General features: G+C 41.6%; 1 protein-coding gene across 1 annotated transcript in view; it reads left to right on the forward strand.

The window, feature by feature from the left end:
- Positions 1–24,421, forward strand: part of LOC137350534 (WD repeat-containing protein 48) — a 109,215-nt gene that overhangs the window by 50,467 nt on the left and 34,327 nt on the right. The window contains exons 9-13 of the mRNA XM_068015197.1: positions 927–1,001; positions 3,192–3,294; positions 13,136–13,233; positions 16,123–16,230; positions 20,268–20,364. Of these exons, the coding sequence (XP_067871298.1) occupies positions 927–1,001; positions 3,192–3,294; positions 13,136–13,233; positions 16,123–16,230; positions 20,268–20,364 (481 nt within the window). The remainder of the gene's footprint in view (positions 1–926; positions 1,002–3,191; positions 3,295–13,135; positions 13,234–16,122; positions 16,231–20,267; positions 20,365–24,421) is intronic.

Here is a 24,421-nt window from a genome sequence, read left to right on the forward strand (position 1 = left end):
TCTCTCTGAAAGGAATATTTGAATTCAGGAAAGATAATTCCAATTGCCGCAGGCAGTACAGCTGCGGCTGAGATCCGTATCATTCTGAACGGACCAGTTTCTTCTGTGTGGCTCAAGTATTTATGTCCTCTTTCTTGTTGCTGTAGATATACAGCAACATTATGATTTTATGTTCAGGTGGTTAGATATTCTGTGATCTGTTCTGGTTGACCACAGTCACCCAGCTACTTTTGGTCCATACCAGTGCCCAAAATACACAGCCATTGCTGATGTCAAAGCACTGATCTTGCTCCCCTGTTTGTGCTTGCCAATTTCTGGACCAGGTTGACCTTTGACTTCACCTTCTCTGCCACCTCCAAGTATTTGTGGAAGGTTAGCGTGCAATCCAGCTTCAGTCCAAGATAGGTTAGAGTGCAGTCATGTTGCAAGGTATTGCTGCAGAAGGTCACTTTCATGTTTGCCACTGAGTGATGAGGATAGTCATGATATGAAATGCTTCTTGAATTCCTTTTTACAAAGGTGAGCTAAATCCATTTCAACGAGATGCCATCATATTAGTTTGTACAGAATTTGATGTACTGTAATATAAATCCTGTTCTATGTTCTAAGTCCTGGATTGCGAGAGATTTGAGCATTCACTGAATCTTTTATCCCTTAAGAATGTCTTTTCAAAATCAATGTATCCACATATTGTGTTGCTAGGCTTGCCCAAAAGCCATATGTCACATAGGGGATTAACTTAAAATCGGGAACAGTGTGGTTCAAATCAGCTTTAAAATTTTCATCTGCCTGAGTGTTGCTTTCATTTCTGCAAGAAATTCCCAGCATGTTGGCTCTGTCTTGCTCTTGATTGATCTTTTGTTCTGTTAGTATTAAGTAAACTTGTTCCACCTTTTAATTTCTCTGCATTTTAACTTAATTGGCAGATGGAGATTGATCGATCAGCTGACCCAGCTCCAGCTATTTGGGTGGCCACCACAAAATCGTCAGTAAATAAATGGGTAAATATGTTTATGCTTGTGCAGTCTACAGTGTACTTATTTAATGCCATAGCCCGATCTGTTAGTTGCTTTGTATACTTGCATCATATTTGCTAGTTGTGAATGTTGAATAGTTCAGTTTATTACCGTATTGATGCACCAATAGTCTAAACCACAAACGTGAGCACATTTTCTTGCCCATCCCTCTTTTCCTCACTCCCCCTGCTCCTTAGTCTGAAATAATAATTTTAAACAGCATTGGCCAAATGGTCTTTTCCTATTGGTTTCTACCTTGTGAAAAGCCCCAACTCAAACTGATTATCTTCCTTTTAAGAGAAAAAAATGCATTGCAACATAGCCAACATATAGCTGCAACCTTGAACAGTCTTTTTTTTTCCCGCTATGTTTCAATTATTACCGGCTAAGGAATTTACGGTTTAATCAGCGTGCTCATTTGTCTTTAACAAAAACCTGCAATCTAAGCTTTAAAAGTTTTCGTTTTTAAAAGAAAAATCCTCCTTCAGGTCCTTTTCTGTTTCCTGGATTTGGAACAGTTTCACAAACTGCGGTGGGGTGGGGGGAGGGGGCTATGTTGGTGGAAAAATAAGCTGGCATTAGTCTGCTTGTCTTTCCACCCAACGTGGGATTTTTAATTACTTCAGCCTTAAATTGTCCTTCTCGGTTGGCTATTTTAAAATAGGTGGTTGCGGGGGAAGGAGAGGAGAAAATATTTTGTCAAATCTTTGCAGATATCCTAACGTGCTGTGTGTGTCGTGATGTTTTTGCATGTACAGATACACATATCTACTTTAAAACCTACTCTGTTGTCTTTTGGCACTAAGAACAGTGGGACAACTGAAGAGACAACCAGGCATCTTCAGTGGAAAGTGGACAGAAGTTGCGGTCTTAAATAGCTCCCTACTGTCAGTATTTTACGATGAAAGGCCTCTCTTAAAATATTGAGTTTTGTTAACTCCAAACAGTTTAAATGTTTCCATAGAAGAAATGGAAGCCCAGTGTTTTTTTTTTTCCTGTGATGTGATTTTAAGTTTGCGGTGTAGGCATTGTAGCAACAGCACTCCTACCTCAGATTTACAAATGTGTTATGGATTTATATTTTAAACGGTGCATTGCTGCTGTAGCATCATGACACTGAGACAGTAACAAAATAGGCAGCCGAGCAGTTTATCATCAAAAGTTTATTCAACGAGATAAACATTTTATAATTAATTCTTTAAGGTCCTAGGAGGTCTGGACATTCTCCTCTTTCTGCACCACCACCCTTCGCCCCCCCCCCCCCCCCCAACACTGCACCCCCTACCATAGCAGCTATGATCCTTCAGCCAAAGGACTAGGTAAGCAAAATCCAGCTAATGGCCTTAACTCTTACAATTAGGTGAGCAGAAAGCACTTGTCTACCCAAGTCAATGCAATTATTAGGAACTGAGATAACCATCTTTGCCTTGACAATTTTTGTTGAGAACTGATGTAACTTATGAATTTAATGTTTTTTTTGGATTAATAAGCTTGGGACTTAAACAAATCTGTTCGTGCTTCTATATTTTACTTGTAAAAGAGAAATATTGAAGGGCATCGTGAGCAAGCAAGGAAGTCTAGGTGGCACAGGAGAAAGCTCCACACAGACTACAGTTCTTGATACAACACAGAAGGAGGCCATTCCACCCAATTATGCCTCTGCTAGCTCCCCAACTACTTCCCAACTCTTGCCCATTGTCCTGCAAAATTTTTCTCTTCAGATATTTATCCAATTCTCTTCACCTATTGAATCTGATTCCACCACCCTTTTATGCATGCCAGATCAATTTTTTTCTCCTGTTGCCTCTAGTTCTTTTGCCCGTTAACTTAAAACTGTGTTCTCTAGTTACCAACCATTCTTCCACTGGAAACTGTTTCTCCTTGCTTACTCTATCAAATCAGTTCATGATTTTGAAAACCTCCATCAAATATTCCCTTAATCCAATGCAATGCAGAGAAGGTTAAGGGATATAACCTAATATAGTCAGGGAAGCATTAAAACATGGAAAATCACTTGAACCATTGCTCTTTTTCCCCCCCCCCCCCCACCCAAAACATCAGCTTTGATGTAGCTAGGCCTATATATTTGCAATTTTAAAATGTTCCCATACGTGATGAAAATATGTGTATTCTGTGTGGATGTGACAGCTAAAGTTTTGATAATTTGTTTTGCAGTCAATGAAGGGTATTCAGAATTTCAGGGCATCTGGTGATTATGATAATGATTGCAGTGCGCCCTTAATTCCACTTTGCACACAGCCAGAACAAGTAATTAAAGGTACGTATCACTTACCTAGCATTGTATTTATTTGCTAGAAAATGGAATAATGATGTGCGGTGCTATTTCTTAGGACATTCATTGGCCCAGTTAGTCTGGGTGAGGTTCCTGAAGCCAGTCCAGTACATTTCCCTGCAGAACTCTGGGCAGTGACTGAAAGTCTGTGGGCATTTCCACAGTGGCACACTATCACAGCCAAACCAATCCTATTATGCCTAGGTGGCCAAGTAGCAAAAGCAGAAAGAGGTAGAAACAGTCAGCAGCAGATTAGGGACTGGCAGCAACTGGGATTTTCCCACAGATGCTGCCTCATGTGCTGAGTATTTCCAGTTTATCCTTGTTTTGCTTTCAGCTTTCTAGCATCTAAATTTGGGGCGGCGCAGTGGTTAGCACTGCAGCCTCACAACTCCAGCGACCCAGGTTCGGTTCTGGGTACTGCCTGTGCGGAGTTTGCAAGTTCTCCCTGTGACCGCGTGGGTTTCCGCCGGGTACTCCAGTTTCCTCCCACAGCCAACGACTTGCAGGTTGATAGGTAAATTGGCCATTGTAAATTGCCCCTATGTAGGTAGGTGGTAGGAGAATGGTGGGGATGTGATGGGGAATATGGGATTAACGTAGGATTAGTATCAATGGGTGGTTGATGGCCAGCACAGACTCAGTGGGTCGAAGGGCCTGTTTCAGTGCTGTATCTCTCTGACTAAAGTCTTGCATTTATATATTGCCTTTCATGACCCAAAGCACTTTACAGCCAATAAAGTACCTTTGAAGTATAGTCACTGTTGTATTATAGGAAACATGGCAGCCAATTCATGCACAAGCTCCCACAAACAGCAATGTGATAATGACCAGATAATGGGATTTTTTACGTCCACCTGAGAAGGGCAAATGGGGCCTCCATTTAACGTCTCATTCAAAAGACAGCACTCCCTCAGCACTGCACTGGAGTGTCAGCCTAGATTTCTATGCTCAAATCCTTTTTTTAAAAGATACCCTTAGTGTTTTGTTTTGCATGTCATCCTCTCTTCCCCCTCTTCACCATGGGGAGACGAAGGTATGGAAATTAAAGTAGTAATAAAAAGACTTCAGATTAATCAAAAGGAAATTAAGTCCCAGGAAATCCGATTTAGGAAATGGTATTTTTTCAGTTTATTATGACAATAGCTTTAGCTGGAAATTATGCCCATTCGTAACTTGCTGGTGTATTTTTATCATGTTATACATATTATCCATTTTATTTAACGAGAAGATGAGCATTAAGATATTTTAGACATACCTGGGTAAAAGAATTGTTTATCTATTGTGAATTGTATCCAGGTGTTTTCAGTGTAAGTTAATGATTTGTTGCATTTCAAGTAGAAAATCTATTCAGTAATTCAAAAGCAAAGGTTTTTGAGATATTCTGAGCAACTTTTGTTTTCTGGTGTGTGTGAAAAGAGGTGGTATCTAATCTCAAAGCATTATAGCGATGGAGTTGAATTTAAAAATAATCTGAAAGGAAAAATCTTGGGTCAGTGCCACTCTGACTGTGACTTGGAGCTATTTAAGCCTCTATCTGTGGTGTTCAGCAGACCTGCTGATCTATGCCTTTGGGCCTCCATTTACCAGATACCTCACTCAGATGTTGACCAAGCTGAGATTCAGTACTATGCAGCAATGGCATATTAGGAGATATTCATAGAATCATAGAAAGTTTAAGGTCACAGCAAGTGGCCACTTGGTCCATCGTGTCTGTGCTGGCCGAAAAACGATCCACCTATTCTAATCCCACCTTCCAGCATTTGGCCCGTAGCCCTGCAGATTACGGCACTTGAGGTGCATATCCAGACTCCTTTTGAATGAGTTGAGGGTTTCTGCCTCAGCTACCCTTTCAGGCAATGAATTTCAGACCCCCAGCACCCTCTGGGTGAAAATGTTTTTCCTCATCTCCCCTCTAATGTTTCAACCAATCACTTTAAATCTATGCCCCCTCGTCACTGACCTCTCTGCTAAGGTGAATAGGCCTTTCACCTCCACTATCCAGGTCCCTCAATTTTGTACATTTCAATCTGATCTCCACTCAGTCTTTGTTCCAAGGTGAACAACCCCAGCCTATCCAATGTTTCCACATAACTGCATTTTTCCAGTCCTGGCAACATCCTCGTAAATTCCTCTGTATCCTCTCTAGTGCAATTACATCCTTTCTGTAATGAGATGACCAGAACTGCACACAGTACTCAAGTTGTGGCCTAACCATTGAGTTATACAGTTCCAGCATAGCCTCCCTGCTCATGTATTCTATACCTCGGCTAATAAAGGAAAGGATTCCACATGCTTTCTTAACCATCTTATTGACCTGTCCTGTTACCTTCAGGGATCTGTGGTCATTCACTCCAAGGTCCCTCACTTCCTCTACACTTTTCAGTATTTTCCCATTTATCGTGTATTCCTTTGCCTTGTTTGACCTCCCCAAATGCATCACCTCTCACTTCTCCAAGTTGAATTCCATTTGCCACTTTTCTGCCCATCTGACCAGACCATCAATATCTTCTTGCAGCCTACAGCTATCCTCGCAGTCGACCACACGGCCAATCTTTGTGTCGTCTGCAAAGTTCATGATCATGTGCCCTACATTAACGTCCAGATCATAAACATATATCTCAAAAGGCAGGGGACCCAGTACTGAGCCCTGAGGAACACCACTGGAAACAGCTCTCCAATTGCGAAACACCGTCAACAATTGTCCTTTGTTTCCTGCTGCTAATTTTGTATCTGCCTTGCTGCATTTCCTTGGATCCTGTGGGATTTTATTTTTTTAACCAGTCTGCCATGTGGGATCTTGTCAAAAGCCTTGCAAAAATCCATGTAGTCCACATCAACTGCACTACTCCCATCTATCTTCCTTGTTACTACTTCAAAAAATTGTATCAAGTTGGTCAAACAAGATCTTCCCTTAACAACTCCATGCTGACTATCCTTGATTAACCTATGCCTTTCTAAGTGACAGTTTATCCTGTGTCTCAGAATAGATTCCAATAATTTGCCCACTACTGAGGTTAGACTGATGGGCCTGTAATTATTCAGTCTATCCCTCGCTCCCTTTTTAAACAGAGGTACAACGTAAGCAGTTTTCCAATCCTCTGGCACCGCACCTGTATCCAGTGAGGACTGATTCTGTGGTCAGAGGGCTATTCGAATGTCGTGCAGTAAATGAAGGGCCCTTATTAAAGTGGCATTTAATTACGGTGCTACAGTTTTGATTTGTGTTGATGCCTGGCCTCCTCTTAGCAACTACACATTATTATTGAAATCATAAGTTTTTGTGGTGATTCACAGGGACAAATCAATATTCAGTCACTCTGATGTGTATTGTTGTAACATTCCTGAGGGTGACTGTTGAACAAGACACTGATTTGGGGTGGTGCCCCTTGACGGAAGCTTTTTTTAAAGTTCCCTTGTTTTGATGAGGTGCATTTTCGTAGACTCCAGTTGGACTTTTGCTTTCTCGCCCAAGTGCCTCGATGCTGAGTATTTTCTGGTTGATCGCCCACAGTGGGCACAACTGTTGTGTCCTCACTCAACGCCTGTGCATATATGCTTCCACCAAGGTTTGCTACTTTGAGCAGAGTTGCTATCTCTGATTACTGTCATTGGAAATACTAAACTTGACAATAGCATTGCCCTCTCCAATTCAATGGCATTGAGGTCAATTTTATTACTACGGTTGCCTTGGCTGAATTCAGCCATCTCAGCTCAAACTGGGGACCAAACCCAGAACTGTTGATCTGTATAGCTCAACTACTCGATGGATAAAATCACCAAGCCAGATGGGGAATGGTATCAACAAATGGTAAACAAAGCTGTTCTACGATGCTTTAAAATAGCTTGGAATAACTTGCAATGAGTACCATGTTGTCTGAATGCTGTAGGTATGTGCACAAAGTTTTCTGTTAATCTAATTGAAACATGTAGTTGTGGTGCTTGCTGTCATTTTTTTTTTAAAGCAAAACTGGGGAAGCTTGTAGCTGTACTGAAATTCACTCAAAACAATTGTTTAATCCAAATTTAGTTTGTGTTTCTTCTGTGGAGATGGAAACGCTGCAAACCTCAGGTCCCCTATCTGCACTAATTCAACTTTAGTTGGCTTATAATGAAGCAGAATTGATGTTTGCTGTTGAACTCTGATAGTATGCTTTTTTTCTCCCAGCCTTTGCTGTTTTGAAGAAAATATCTACCATAAGGTTTGGCTCTTTTGAGAGGTCAAGTTCAGCACTTTCAAACAGAAAATTATCTTGATCTCAAAATTATCTGTTATGGTTTGGGCTTTCTCCCAATTGTTTTGTTTTCTCAGTGAAGAGGCAGTTTCCATACATAGAGGGGGGAATTTTATGCAAGAGCTGCATTTGTGGCGAGCAGGGTGCTTTAATTAAGCTTGAGCTGATATTTCAATTTCCTGATGTCAGTTTATTTTCTTGACATCAAGTCAGTGCCATATCAGCGTTCACCCTGTCCTGTGGCAAATTCAAGCTTTCTATACATTTGCATAGCATGAATACTCATTATCTTATCGTTACTTCAAATTAAGCCCTACCTGACACCTTAAGTCAGCGGTGCACAGGAATCTTATGGCACTGTGTTCATTTAAAGGTGCTGTGCACTAGTTGGCTTTTTGCAGTTGTGTCTGATGTCAGTGGTTTTATTTCTTGGCCTTCCTTGTGCCAAAGAGTTCAACATTGGAATAGATGTTTGGCTCCAGGCTCGAGACCAGCAAGGGCGATTCTGTTGTGGTGGTGGTGGGGAAGGCATAGGGGGTGGGGTACAGGTTGGATAGTTAGGTGGGTGGAGGTGTGGGAGAGGGTATGGTAGAGTTCAGGGTGTGTACTAGGTGTTTTCTTTGCTGCTAGGTGGTGGAGGGGTTGGTGATGGAGCGATGAGTAAAGGAAAGTTGGAATTTGTTGGGGTGCAAGGGGGAAAAAAAGGATGAGATAGGGTGATATTAATATAGCTTGACTCATTTTTCTTAAGTCTGTGCAAAGGGAAAGAGAGAATGCAGGCTGGTCAGCATCCATGCTTGCAGTGCGGAATGCTTTATAGCCCTAATGGTACTTTGCAGAGTGCTGGAAAACTCCACCAATGGGACGCTGTCCCCACCACATGATTGCATGTCTTCAGTGTCTGCTACTAGAACATAAATTTAGATGTGATTGTGTGGGAGCTGGCAAAAACTGCAGAAGCAGAAATGCTGCGAGATGCATAAAATACCGCCTGTAGTCTTTTAAAAACCAAAACTGCATCCTTAACCATGTCTGAAGTGGGACCATATGCCCAGGGACATTCAATTATATTATATCGCACTAGAAATCAATCAGAATCACTGCCATTTTCTGCTGTCTGCTCCAAAAGCCAGTAAATATCGCATTGCTGGACTTGTACTCAGGATAACAGATTTATGTACAAATTTGATATTACACAGAGGCAGAAAGGCACAACAAGAATACTGATGGTGCAAATACTTAGAAATGTCACCAGCTGAAAACTGAATTGTAATGCAGACCTGCACCTGTCAAGAATGAGGCATATTAATTTTGTCATATGCACATTGATTTTAAATTGTTGCTGGAGTGAAGAAAGGACTTGTTTTTAAAAGAAAAATCACCAGACACTTGGCTGGAAAAACATTTGCATAATAACCGTGCTTGGAGAGACAAAGGACTATTCCTTGGTCCACTTAACCCAAAGTGGGCTGTGATCACCAGACGTTGAAGGTGAGGACGCTCACATTCCTGGATGACTGCTAAGATGGCAGAATCCACAAACAGAAGAGGTCAAACCAGCTAGTCACATGACTAACCTGCTGGGCAGCCTGGGGTTTTTTGAATTGTGCCACAAAGAAAGAGGCAGATATCAGTTGAAGCTGGAGCAAGGAAGCTTCCTGCTCTCGCGTGCTCTCACCCCCAAGTCCACGGAAGACCCATAAACCTCAAATGGGAAAGGACTTCGACCTCGAAACAAGTTGAAACGTGCACTGGGCCCCAAAGAATTGCAAGTCTGACCGGCAACCAAAGACTTCACAGCACACTCAAAGGACAGTAAAATAGAAACCCATCTAACCTCAAACTTTTCCCCTTTTATTATTTTCTATTTTTCAGTCTCTATCTGCGAGTGTGTTTATCGCGTATACATGCTAGCGTAGTCACGTCGCATATTCATAGTCGTTAACCAGATTAGAGTTTGATTAATAAACTTCTACCTTTCTTGTTTAAAATCTAAGCAAACCTGTCTGATTTGATTTCTTTGCCTTACAATTGGAAAGCGGTGAACAAGGATGCAGTAAGGGGGAGCTAAACATTTTTTTTTAATTAAACCCTGTTACGGTTGAACCAGGCAAAGGCTGAGAGGGAACCCTTAGAGCCCTCTCTCCTGGTCGTAACAGAATGAAACCAGAGAACCTATATTAATGTCTATATGCCAAAAGAAGTCATTCACGTTACTAGTTTTAATGTTAACATTATCTATTTTCTATAAAACTTGCTTTCTGATGCTCAGCAGTTAGAGATACTAAACTTAACCAAAGCATTGCCCGTTTTCCTCTTTGTAAGAGCACAGCGCTTGCTTCAGGTACCAAACAATAACAACTTGCATTTATATAGCAGCACCTTTTACTGTATTAAAATGTCCCAAAGCATTTCATGGGAGCATTATCAAACAATATTTGACAGGGTGAAGAATAAGGCAATATTAGGGCAGATGACAAAAAGCTTGGTCGAAGAAGTAGATTTTCAGGAGCACCTTAAAGGTGGAGAGGTTTAGGGAGTGAATTCCAGTGTTTAGGACCTATGCAGCTGAAGGCACAGCCATCAATAGCAGAGCAATTAAAATTGGGGGTGCACAAGAGACCAGAATTGGAGGAATATCAAGATCACCAGAGGGTTGTTCGAGGTCATATCGATAGGAAGGGGCGAGGCCATGGAGGGACATGAAAACAAGATGAGAATTTTAAAATTGAGGTATTGCTGGACTGGGAGTCAATATTGGCCAGCAGTCACAGGGGTGATGGGTGAATGGGACTTGATGCAAGTTAGGATTCAGACAGCAGAGTTTTGGGTCAGCACATGTTTATGTAGGTTGAAGGATTGGAGGCCAGCCAGGAGTGCATTGGAATAGTCACGTCTAGAGGTAACAGAGGCATCAATGAGAGTTTCAGCAGCAGATGAACTGAAGCAGGGGTGGAGTCAGGTGATGATACGGACGTGGAAGTAGATGGTCGTGGGAGTGGTCGAAAATTCATCTTGGGATCAAATATGACACTAAATTGACCCTAGTATAGGTAGGTGGTAGGGGAATTGTCGGGATGTGAGAGGGTAATGGGATTGATGTAGGATTAGTACAAATGGGTGGTTGATAGTCGGCACAGACTTGGGCCGAAGGGCCTGTTTCAGTGCTGTATCTCTAAATAAAAATTAAAAATAAAATAAAGTTGCAAATGTCCTGGTTCAGCCTCAGGCAGTTGCGAGGGAGAAGGGTGGAGTCAGTGGCAAGGAAATAGTTTGTGATGGGGACAATGGCTTAGATCTTCCAATATTTAGTGGGAGGAAGTGATTGCTCATTCAGGACTAGATGCCAGACAAGAAGTGACAATCAGACAGTGGAAGGGTTGAGCCAGGTGATGGTGAGTGTAAGTGCAAAACCTATATTTCGGATGATGTCGTCAAGAGGCAGCATGTAGATGAGAAATAGGAGGGGGCCAAGGATAGATTTTTGGTGGGGGGCACCAGAGATATTAGTGTAGAGGCCAGAAGAGAAGCCATTGCAGGTGATTCTATGGCTATGACTGGACAGATAAGAGTGGAACCAGGCAAGGACAGTCCCACCCTGCGGAATGACCAGCATCTAGTTCCTCTTGTGAATTTCCCTGGGTATAACTCCGATGAAATCAGGCAAGCATCCATAGAAAAGCAGCAGGGATGTTCTTTAAAATTGCTTGGGCTTATTGGCCACGGTCAGACCACAACATCTTTCTATACAGCCTGTATTTGCCCAATAATACATATTTTGCCTCTATATTTTATAAGTACAGAGGCAACCCATTCTTTGCGTTCGGATTCAGTCCTATGATGACAGCATTGAACTGGATGAAGCTGCTACGTTTTATGCGGGAGTGCAACCTCCTACACCATTATAAAGATATGGCCAAACTATTGGTCTTCTATAAATCATGACCAAAGCAATATTATAAGAATTGTTAATGTTTAAACCAGCACCTCTATGCCAGAAGCTGGTGTATCTCGCCAATTTGCATCATGAAAAACCCACATGGAACATTAGCTCTGAAATTTTACATGCTACCTCCTTTGCTTTAGAACCCGCTCCCAGATGTTGCATGTAATTCCGGCCCTTTTGCATACAAATTTAAATGCTGATTTAGTTTTCACCTGCAAAGTGTAAGTTTGGCAACATTTACATGGCCAAAGAGAAGCTCCTGGGCTTGCTTGTTGCTATTGCAGCAGAAATTTACTGGGTCTTTTTTGCTCTTAGCAAGTACCAAGATCTAATTTAAGCGACACCTCCCCTCCTTGCCTTCAGTTGTGCTGTTATACCATTTATTATGCCAAGGAGAGAGGCACCTATAAAAAGGGGTGAGTGATGGGGGAGAGAGTGACCAAATTTCTATCGTGTCTAAGGTTTTTAATTAACTTGTATCTTTGAAGATTAATCTTCTAACTCAGTGTTTGGCCAAGGTTCACTGTTTCGGAACATAAATTATGGAGGATGTTGGAGGGCCAGTCATATCCAACTTGACGACAGTTGACATGGTATGGCTGACTTTGTTAATCTTTAATGTACCATAGAAAAGATAACTTTCAATTTCCTTCCTGCCTTGATGTAAAATTGATTCGGTTGCATCCATTGTGCAAGCATGTGAGAGTTTTGGCTGTAAAAGCTTATCCGATCACTCAATTTTGCTCTTGTGTGTAAATAGACAAATAAAACTCTTTACTAAGGATGCTGGCAATTATAGGCTAGCATGGTCTTTCTCGTCTTGACTGGTGTGGCTATAGGGTTGTTGCAGTTGACTGCAACGCTCCTGGGGTGGGGGAGGAGGGTCTTTGATTGCTGTCCGCTGAACTTAACTGAGATTATGTGTACACGTCTGTAGACCGGATGATAGCCTAGATGTCCTATATCCCTGGAGAAGAGCCCACTATCCTATCCCTGCCTGGACTTGCAGTTAAAGAATTACCACTTTGGGGTGTTGCTGCCATCTATGGATGTTCTTCCCCAGGATTGAGAAGAGGAGAAAATTGGAGAGAAACTTTAAAATAAAAAAGGCTTGTTATAATATAAAATGTATTGATCAAAAATTGGATGGATGTTGGATTAATAAGTGAAAGAAAAGAAAATAGTGAGGTGTGGTGGGGGTGGGGGGGAAATTGAGTAAAATAAGTTTCAGGTTTTGTATGATTTACATTCCAGCAATGACATGTTTTCAGCATTGCACATTATGGGTTGCAAATTGCACAGAAGAATAAACCGATGCAAGAATAGTGGAACTTCCCTGATCTACCAGCAGTCTAAAGGCTAAGTTATCCACTCTTGAAAAATGTCTGCACACCTACAAATCATTTTTCCCAAATATTTATCTTTGCAAGTACAAATTAACAAACCGAGGCCTTAGTAAGTAGTCTGGATGGAAATGCTTGTAAAAGGAGACTTGTGTGGAGCTGTTGGGCTGAATCACTTTTTTCTGTGCTGTTAATGCTGTGTTATACTCCTAGTCTCTTCCACCCCTCCACCACAATGTTTAAAAAATATACTATAATTACAAAATTCATTCTCATCTGTGAAATATTTTTATATCCTCTAGGGGGTGCTAGTATCATCCAGTGTCACATACTGAATGATAAGAGACACATCGTGACCAAAGATACGAACAGCATTGTGGCATTTTGGGATGTGCTGAAGGTGAGTCAGATTTAAGTTGGGGTTTTGCTTAGAGGGTATTTACAGCCTCATGGCTTTACCTGAAGAACAGATTATGAATAAACCTTCCCTCCTGCCCATCGCTATCAAATGCAATGGGAAAGCAGTTTGGTGTGTATTGACCTGATTTGTCCAGTTTGTCTGATATTGGTGAACAACATGAATTGTTTCAGTGTGGGAATGAACATTAAGGGAATTCCTTGGCTCCCTTTTGAACAGGTTACCAATGTAGCTTTGAATGCTTTTGGTTTGGGTTTACCAAATAGTCTGCTAGAGTGCTCAGTATTTGCATTCTCTACCAATGATGTTTTCAAAGCTTTCACTTTTACATATGGCAGATGTGGAATCTTGCTGTCTGAATTTTTGTTCTGATTTTGGGGGGTGAAGGGGAATTAATAATTTTTTTATTTCTTAGCATATGAGCATCGCTGGCAAGGCCAGCATTTGTTGCCCTTGAGAATATCTGTGTCTGCTTTGGTGACTTGATCTGTGAAACATGGCTGAGGAGTTACTGACATATATTAACTGGATATAAAAGCAGTTTACCCACTTTTTTTAAAAGACTATTTTTGCGGAAACTGTTCCCTCACACATTCCGTGCTCCAAACTTGTTGAGCTAGTTGTTCCCGAGTGACATCGCTAGCTTTTGTCATTTGAACATAAGTATTCAGGTCATAGAAAGGCAGGTTAAGTTATGTTTAATCATAGTTTGAGAGGTCTTTTAAAATTCCTCTGCTTCACTCGCCACCCCCACATCTGCCCCCCCCCCACCCTCCAACAGTGTCCTTTTGGACTAATAGCCAGGGATTGTCCAAGAAAAGCAACATTAAATGATGCACTCATTGCAGTGAATGCATTTTAAAGAAGCTCAGTTTCAAACAGGCTGGAGATTTTTGTGGTGGTATGGTGTGACTCATCTCAAATTGGCAGTGTATTGGCTGTGACTGGAGTGATATTCAGTTTTATTTTGTAGGAAAATGGTATTAGATTAGATTAGAGATACAGCACTGAAACAGGCCCTTCGGCCCACCGAGTCTGTGCCGAACATCAACCACCCATTTAGACTAATCCTACACTAATCCCATATTCCCACCAAACATCCCCACCTGTCCCTATATTTCCCTACCACCTACCTATACTAGTGACAATTTATAATGGCCAATTTACCTATCAACCTGCAAGTCTTTTGGCTTGTGGGAGGAAACCGGAGCACCCGGAGAAAACCCACGCAGACACAGGGAGAACTTGCAAACTCCACACAGGCAGTACCCGGAATCGAACCCGGGTCCCTGGAGCTGTGAGGCTGCAGCGCTAACCACTGCGCCACTGTGCCGCCCTGATATGTACATCTATATCATCTGAATTGGGACCACTTTGCTATTTATATATAAGTTGTAAACAATAGCTCAGTATTGATTGATGTAGTGTTGTATACTGGGCTCCTGTGGAACATAAACACTGGCATAGACCAGTTGGGCCAAAGGGCCTGTTTGTGCTGCAAACTCTATATAAAATGCACATCACTGCATACTACTGGACAATCCGAATGGCATTGCAAATTTTCATTCAGTTTCAAAGATTTGTTATACAAAAAATATAGATTGAGGATATGTCTAATTTTCACTCAATTCAAATGATCCTGGACGAGGCCAGTGGTTTTCCATTTTTACAACAAAGTTGATGGAATGCAGTCCCCAAAGCAATGGCTAAAACTCCTGGAATCACATGCAATAGAAATGAACTTGACTTATTCAGTTCCCATAAACCAATGACACCACCACCACCACCTACCGAGAGCAGCATTCTTCAAGACATCTGTTTCATCAATTGCATTGTCCTCTGTGCTACAGCTTTCTCTTAAATTTAGGGCATTGCCAAAGATACACACTCCACATGAAGGTAAAACTAAAGCTTGGTAGAATCGAGGGAGCCAGTGTTTAACTATAATGCATTGCCTGTTGACAGAAAGACCAATGTCTGCTTTTTCCCAGAGAACATGAGCGTTTCTTCATACAGAATTAATAATTATAGTCCATGGAAAAAAAAAATGTATTCAATTATCAGCAGCCTCTGACCAACAAGCAATGGCTTTGGGATAAGGTGGGACAGTGAATTACTTTTACAGCTCTACAGTTCTGTGGAAGAATTAATGGACATTCGAGAAAGCGACAATTTCATAATACAGAGCACATTGGCAAATCAGATACCACTTTCCATTACAGTCAGATATTTAAATAAAACTTGCCTTGCACGACCATCGGACATCCCAAGAGACTTTACAGCCAATTAAGTATTGTAGTCACTGTTGCAATGCAGGAAACATGGCAGCCAATTTGTGCACAGCAAGCTCCCACAAACAGCAAGGTGATAATGACAAGATAATCTGTTTTTGTGATGTTGATTGAGGGATAAATATTGGCCAGGACACCAGGAATGAGTCCTCTGCTCTTCGAGAGAGTGCCCACCAGAGAGGGAAGATGGGGTCTCGGTCTAACGCCTCATTTGAAAGATTGCATGGAGTGTCATATAGTGTCACTCTTGCTCTGTAAAGCATGACCTGGCAGTTGGTTTCAGTTTCTCCCTTGGAACATATTGCTTGAAAATGCTCCCATTTTGTGGAAATTCCATTGTCGCACATAATCCAGTTGCTGAATTTTGGGCAGTTCTGCCCTCTCTCTTTACACAAAGTGGGACCCTAAGATCTGGTACTAATCATCAAAGGGGGAAAAAAGTCCTTTTCTGAATGATTTTGACCCATAATTTAGAAAAAGAACAACAATGATTCAACACAGTGTGACTCCCAGTGACTGCAGTAGCTGGTCCATTAAATAGATATTAAAATGCTTCAACAGCTCATACATTCTCTGACAGGCTTGCAAGGTGGAAGACCTTGGAAAAGTAGAATTTGAAGAAGAAATCAAGAAACGGTTCAAAATGGTGTACGTGCCAAACTGGTTCTCCGTGGACCTGAAAACTGGGGTAAGTTTTGATCTTGTGTTTTTTTTTTTAGCTGTGACAAAATCCTGTGATTTTTCATCATTTCTTCACATGATGAGCCATCACTAGTTGCCCTGTGAAGGTGCTGGGCCTTCTGGAGCTGTTACAATCCTGGGACTTTCACAGTGGTGTTGGGTAGGGAAGTCGGGATTTTGTCCAGCTGAGATGAAGGAATGATGTATGTCCAAGTTCGTATGGAGCCTTTAAGAAGTGATCTTGGAAAAGATATAACTAAATGTTTGCGTATTAACTGTAATGCTGTCAGAATGAGTATTATGCAGAGGTGATGTGGCTCCCATCTCTGAGGGCGGTTTTCTCCACATGATTGTTTGAGTCGCATTATCCTTGCTGCTGAAGTATTGCGTAACTTTTAGAGCACTACTTTGCACCCAGGCACATTTGTGCACATGAAGGCTAAAAAAAAATGCTTATTTTGTTTACCAACGTCTATCAGCGTTTCTTGTAGTAAAAATAGTTTAGTCTCTTTGACTTTTCTTCATAACTTAATCCAGTAAGACCTGGAGTGCTCTGGGCCACTCTTTCATGAATCGTTCCTTATTCGTCTTTAGAGAGTTTGGCTGACTGACCTACTGCAAATTTCCACTATTTATATTTCAGATTACCAGAATTCAGGGTTACTTCCCGTGCCCTCACCCCATATGAAATTAATGACCGCACAGGATATCTGCTTGAAAATCAGTTTCTAATTTGTACTGGTTGAATTGCTGAAATGTGGGAAGGTTATGTATGATTTTGTATTTGTTGCTCTGGTCCATTCTTCTCGTCTTCTCAGCTGGATGCGTGGAGTGGCATTGCAGGTCTGCAGCAAAGAATCTCATAGGTGAGAGCGATTATAGAACAAAGAACAGTACAGCACAGGAACAGGCCATTCAGCCCTCCAAGCCTGCGCCGATCTTGATGCCTGCCTAAACTAAAACCTTCTGCATTTCCGGGGTCCGTATCCCTCTGTTCCCATCCTATTCATGTATTTGTCAAGATGCCTCTTAAACGTCACTATCGTACCTGCTTCCACCACCTCCCCCGGCAACAAGTTCCAGGCACTCACCACCTTCTGTGTAAAGAACTTGCCTCGCACATCCCCTCTAAACTTTGCCCCTCTCACCTTAAACCTATGTCCCCTAGTAACTGACTCTTCCACCCTGGGAAAAAGCTTCTGACTATCCACTCTGTCCATGCCACTTATAACTTTGTAAACCTCTATCATGTCGCCCTTCCACCTCCGTCGTTCCAGTATTATAGAAAAAGGGGGAATAAAATAATTCAAAGTTTGCGCCCAGAAGTGGGTCGTTCATTTAGTAGAGAAATAAATGTTTTTGACTTTAGGAATCGAGTAATTGTAAAACCATAAATTGCCTTTGACTGAAATGGCCTAGCATTCCTGAAGACGTTGAAGCCACCATATAATTTTGGCCTTCGAACTGTTCGTTATGATAGGGTCATCTGTGTATTTTGTTTGAAAGAATTTGAGTTGATATTAATAACTTTAATGTAGGGTGTCCATTTGAAGGGTGCAGCAGTGGCAGCTCATTTACTTTGTAAGTGAATCCAAGAGCATGACACTTCAAATTCAGTTTGGCAAAAAGTTGGCTTAAGAAGACTGCATTCTTATTTTTTTGAAAGTTGGAACGTTTCATACACCTTTCTTTATGCCAATGCTAAAGCTGTATTGCTAATTTTCAAAATGTATTCTTTTCTAATGTCACTTTTTAGCAGTTTTTCTTCAGTTTTTTTTGCTAACTGCACTAGTTTTCCAGGAGAACTAATTGATTACATTTTCTGAAATAGGTAATTGCTCGCCAGCTCTCTCTTCAGTTGCATTGACTGACAGGACTTTTATTTGTGCCTCATGCCTGTGTTCTGAATTGCAATTTCCTTAGAAAAAAGATCTGTTTGTTTAGGAGCCTGCAAATATCTGGATTGTAGTGGTCCCAGAACACTAAGTTTGTAGATAACCTATTTCCCTGGTGACTAATTGTTTACTGAAATGCTAGTTGTACATTTTAATGCATTAGGTTCAGTAGCAATGACATAGTGAGTTTATTATGTGAGAAGAAAATGTAAGAAAGAATTCACTGAGGATAAATTACACAAGTAAATCTATCCAGTACGTTATTAAGCAGTCAAATGTGAAAGAGCTTATCTGTAAACTAATTCAAATATGCATATTGGGGAGGTGGTGGCATAGTGGTAATGTCACTGGGCTAGTAATCCAGAGCCCAGGCTAATGCTCTGGGGACCTGGTTCGAATCCCACCATGGCAGATGGTGAAATTTGAATTCAATTAATCTGGAGCTGAAAAGCTAGTTTAGTGGTGACCATGAAACCATTGTTGATTGTTGTTTAAACCCATCTGTTTCACTATGCCTTTAAGGAATGAAATGCAGTCCTTACCTGGTCTGGCCTAGATCCACAGCAATGTGGTTGACTCTTAAATGTCCTCTGAAATGGCCCAGCAAACCACTCAGTTCAAGGGCAGTTGGAGATGGGCAATAAAGCTGGCCTAGCCAGCGATGCCCACATCCCACAAAACTAATTTTAAAAAATTCTTGTAACTTTATTACATTATAATGATTATACTAAAATTAGAAATTTCATGTCCTTTCATGTCTATTTGCTCATTTTCTCATTTGTAGAAATAAAACCACCAAATCTCCTCCCAGCCACGCAGCATTGATTTTAACCTCTTGGTTACTAATTGATTGTTACTAATGCTCTTTCTGTCATCTAGTGGCCATGTTTGATACTACACTTGAGTTACTTCCTCAAGAATTGAAGCTTTCTTTTTTAAATTTGAGACTGACTCCATGTTGAACCTTTTTTATCAGTCCTACTGCCAGTCGCTCAGTTAGACTTTGACCTGGGACCCAACCCACAAGAGAACCCTTCACCCACATCTGACCTGGGACCCATCAATTTTGTTATGTCCAACTATGTAGCCTTCATCTTGGCCTCAGCCTGTGCTTTCTACCCAATCCAACACCTCCAACTCGACTCCAGTGTAGAGAAAAGTGGAACAGTAGGACTGATTGCAAGCAGTCATCTACATGAGGTGTCTCTCCACTTGCCTGGATGAATGCGGCTCCGGCAACACTCGAAGCTCGATGCCATCCAAGACAAAGCAGCACTCTTGATTGGCACACCATCCAGCACCTTCAACATTCACTCCCTCCACCAACACACACTGGCAACAGTATGTACCACCTACAAGATTCACTGCAGCAGCTCGCTAAGCCTCTTTCGACAGTACCTTTCAAGCCTATAGCCTCTACCACCTAGAAGGACAAGGGCAGCAGACACATGGGAACCCCAACAGGTTCCCCTCCGAGTTCCAGACTATCCTCACTTGGAGCTATATCGCCGTTCCTTTACTGTCGTTGGGACAAAAACGTGGAACTCTCTCCTTAACTGCACTATGGGTGCACCTAAATGAAATGGACTGCAACAGTTCAAGAAGGCAGCTTACCATCACCATCTGAAAGTCAATTAGCAATGGGCAACAAATGCTGGCCTTGCCAGTGGTGCTCACATCCCAACAAATTTAAAAAAAAGATAACTTAATCAGATCATGCAGGTTAGGAGTGTCACTGGATTTCGAAAGAGCATTTTCAAACTTTGTAACTCGTCTCAGTTTCTCTGATATTTGTTTTTAATTTGCTTAGCAGCTCTATTCAGTTTTCAGTTGATGTTTCGGGGCTGTATTCAATGTAGATGATCACTAACATGTGCCAAGTTCTTGGGTTGTGATAAAGTTCACACGACAAGATTAATGACTATGACGTCATTACTTTTAAGTTTATTGAGAAGTAGCGTGCAATGGCTTACCAAGAAATCCTGTGGCCATGGAACATTATTAAGAAAAAATGCCTAGACAGGAGATAACAAGTGAGAATGAAGTTTGGTTATCGGCGCTTCTCTGATAGCGGTTAAGCTGTGGAGTTTTCCATTCGCCCAATTAGTCGTGTCTAAATTTGTGTTTGTGTTCTGTTTCTTTCTGGTAGATGTTGACAATTACTTTAGACGAGAGTGACTGTTTTGCTGCCTGGGTGTCGGCAAAGGATGCTGGATTTAGCAGTCCAGATGGATCTGACCCAAAACGTAAGTGGCTAATGGTAAGGCTGAACTTAGGGTAATGTACAGTACCACTTTATCTCCAGTCTTTGACAGTCAGGATAACAGCTGGCTCTGGGTTTCTGCAAAGTGGACATTGGGATGGTAAGCCAATCTGCAGAGAGGAGTAGAATCGCAGGAGAAAACTATAACTTGATATTGTAACACTCATTCCAACAGTATTGCATTGCATAAAGTGGAGACAACTATTTTTGAAAACCTTTTCTTTACAAGACCATTTGGTCCAAACGACTCATCCCATTAGGCCCACGTAATGCCTCAGCCCATATCTTTCCTCCATGGAACCTGCAGTTTGGAACTTAATGAAACAAAACTGCAAATGTCTTAAGTTCCTGTTGAGGGGGTGCTGACACTGCTTAAGTTTTATGTCCAGTCTTTGGGAGTCTGAGCTGATAAACATATTTTAAAGTGTAATGCAATGAATAGTATGTCTGTATTCTTCTTGCAGTACTGATTTTGATTAAATTTCTTTCCTCGCTGTTCTCGAACGCACTTTAATTTTCTTGGCCAACCTCTCATTTGAAGCTGATGGATGCTCCGTTCTATCTGAAGCCTCTAGTTTTTTGCTGGTAATTATTAGTGTCATTGAAACAGAGGCTGCTGATGAATACAAAGTCATACCTCTTGCTGCTACCAGCAACTTGTATTCAACCTTGCAGATTTTGTTTTCTAGTAACGGCCTGCTATGTTTAATTTGAGCTACTTTCACCATGACTGCTTAAAAGGGCAAAGAAATAATTAACTGACCAGGCTGTCCGATCTGACCAAGTTCCAAGTTGCTCTTTACATAGGTAAATGCGCAAACTTGGGTGGAGTTTAGTTCAGAAGAGGGAAGGAAGAAAATTTAGTTTTCATTATTTTACACAAAGTGGTAAAGATGTACAACAGACTGCTGGAGAGGCAGTGGAGGTGGCTATCCCCAAATGTTGAGGGGGACTAGACAGATAATTAGCAAAGGAAGTCTTTGAGCAGCGTGACAGGAGTAGGTTTTTAAAAAAATTTTAGGAGTGGCCAGATGGGCTGAAATGATCTGTCACTTTGCTTATTTTAATGAGCTTCCAAAAGAATCTGCTCTGTTGGAAGTCTTTTTTGCCATTCCGTATATATTTCCATCCTCTTTCAAGAACATAATTTACACTTGAGTCACTTCAAAATTAGTAGCTATTTGCTATTCCAGAAGTGTGATCTCTAAGCACTCCATAAATCCCAGCATCTGTTAGAGCTGGTGTAGACGGAATGATACCTGTGTGTACAATTGAAAGCAACACTGCCCTACAATTCCCAATAACTTGGATGATGGTTCATGCTGATGAGTAGCTTGAAGTGTGGTGCATTATATACTAAATGAAGTATGCTGATTGAATAATTTAAATTTCCCTTTTGGTTATTTTCAGCGATAAAACTGCATCGTTTTGGTGCTTCATTAACCTAGAGGCAAAATATACTGGCTTGGAGGGCTGAAACCAAAATGAAGAACTGGGTTTGCATAGGGATTACAATTTCTTTTTAATGACTTTTAAGTATGCCAAACCTTTCCATTTTAATCTCTTGTTCTTTGAATTATCAGTGTGCCATTCGTGCTAACTACTGCAATCCTATCTGTAGACTGTAGTCCTTGTTCAGTAACAAATGCATTGTTGCAGTTATCTTTCCCTTTTGTTGTTTTTAACACCAAACAGTGCTATGATTTTATTTACAATTAACTTAAGTCATAGAGTCATAGTTATACAGCACAAAAACAGGCCCTTCAGCCCATCGTGTCCGTGCTGGCCATCAAGCACCTATCTATTCCAGTCCCATTTTCCAGCACTTGGCCCATAGCCTTGTATGCTGTGGTGTTTCAAGTGGTCATCTAAATATTGAGGATACCTGCCTCTACCACCCCTCCAGGCAGTGTGTTCCAGATTCCAACCACCCTCTGGGTGAAATTTTTCTTCCTCAAATCCCTTCTAAACCTTCTGCCCCTTACCTTAAATCTATGCCCCCTGGTTATTGACACCTCCGCTAAGGGAAAACGTTTCTTCCTATTTACTCTATGCCCCCTCATAATTTTGTATACCTCAATCAGGTCCCTTCTCTGCTCCTGAAGAAAACAGCCCTAGCCTATCTAGTCTCTCTTCATAGCTGAAATGCTCCAGCCCAGGTAACATCCTAGTTAATCTTCTCTGCATCCTCTCCAGTGCAATCACATCCTTTCTATAGTGTGGTGACCAGAACTGTACACAGTACTCCAGCTGTGGCCTAACTAGCATTTTATACAGCTCCATCATAACCTCCCTGCTCTTATATTCTATGCTTTGGCTAACAAAGGCAAGTATCCCATATGCCTTCTTAACCACCTTATCTATCTGTGCTGCTGACTTCAGTGATCTATGGACAAGTATGCCAAGGTCCCTCTGACCCCCTGTACTTCCTAGGGTCCTACCATCCCTTGTATTTTCTTTTGCCTTGTTAGTCCTCCAAAAATGCATCACCTCACACTTCTCAGGATTAAATTCCATCTGCCACTGCTCTGCCCACCTTACCAACCCATCTATATCGTCCTGTAATCTAAGGCTTTCCTCCGTATTGTTTACGACACCACCAATTTTTGTGTCATCTGCAAACTTACTGATCATACCTCCTGTATTCACATCTAAATCATTAATGTACACTACAAACAGCAAAGGTCCCAGCACCAATCCCTGCGGTATACCACTGGTCACAGGTTTCCAATTGCAAAAACAACCCTCGACCATCACCCTCTGCCTCCTGCCACTAAGCCAATTTTGGATCCTATTTGCCAAATTGCCCTGGATCCCATGGGCTCTTACCACCTTAACCAATCTCCCATGCGGGACCTTATCAAAAGCCTTACTGAAGTCCATGTGGACTATGTCAACTACTTTACCCTCATGTACACACCTAGTCACCTCCTCGAAAAATTCAATCAGATTTGTTAGACACTATCTCCCCCTGACAAAGACTATCCCTGATTAATCCCTGCCTCTCCAAGTGGAGATTAATCTTGTCCCTCAGAATTTTTTCCAATATTTTCCCACTGATGTTAGACTCACTGGTTTATCCCTACTAACCTTTTTGAATAATGGTACCACATTCACTGTCCTCCAGTCCTCTGGCACCTCTCCTGTGGCCCGAGAGGATTTGAAAACTTGTGGCAGAGCCCCTGCAATCTCCTCCCTTGCCTCACATAGCATCCTGGGATAAATCTCATCTGGGCCTGGAGATTTATCCACTTTTTTAAACCTGCTAATACCACCTCCTTTTCAATGCTAATTTGTTCAAGTATATCACAATCCCCCTCCCTGATCTCTACACCTACATCGTCCTTCTCCATAGTAAACACAGATGAAAAGTAATCATTCAAAACCTCAGCTATGTCCTCCGGCTCCTCATACAGATTGCCACTTCGGTCCCTAATGGGCCCTACTCTTTCCCTGGTTTTCCTCTTGCCCTTAATATACTTATAAAACGTCTTCGGATTTTCCTTTATCTTGTCCGCCAGTGTTTTTTCATGCCCTCTCTTTGCTCTCCTAATTACTTTAAGTACCTCCCTATGCTTTCTGTACTCCTCTAGGGCCTCCACTGTTTTCAGCACTCTGAATCTGCCATAAGCCTTTTTTTTTTGCCTTATCAAATCCTCAATATCCCTTGACATCCAGGGTTCCCTTCCCCTTAATGGGAACATGTTGGCCCCGAACTCTCACTATTTCCTTTTTGAATGACTCGCACTGGTGTGATGTAGACTTTCCTACAAGTAGCTGCTCCCAGTCCACTTTGGCCAGATCCTGTTTTATCCTATTGAAATTGGCCTTCCCTCAATTCAGTACCTTTATTTTGGGTCCATCTTTGTCCTTTTTTATAACTACCTTAAATCTTAGCGTTTTGGTCACTATCCCTGAAATGCTCCCCCACTGACACTTGTACCACTTGTCTGGCTTCATTCCCTAAAATTAGGTCCGCTACCGCCCCTTCTCTTGCAGGACTTTCTACATGCTGGGTCAAAAAGCTCTCCTGGATGCAA

This window comes from Heterodontus francisci, chromosome 2, assembly GCF_036365525.1.
Source record: "Heterodontus francisci isolate sHetFra1 chromosome 2, sHetFra1.hap1, whole genome shotgun sequence".
Lineage (NCBI taxonomy): Eukaryota > Metazoa > Chordata > Chondrichthyes > Heterodontiformes > Heterodontidae > Heterodontus > Heterodontus francisci.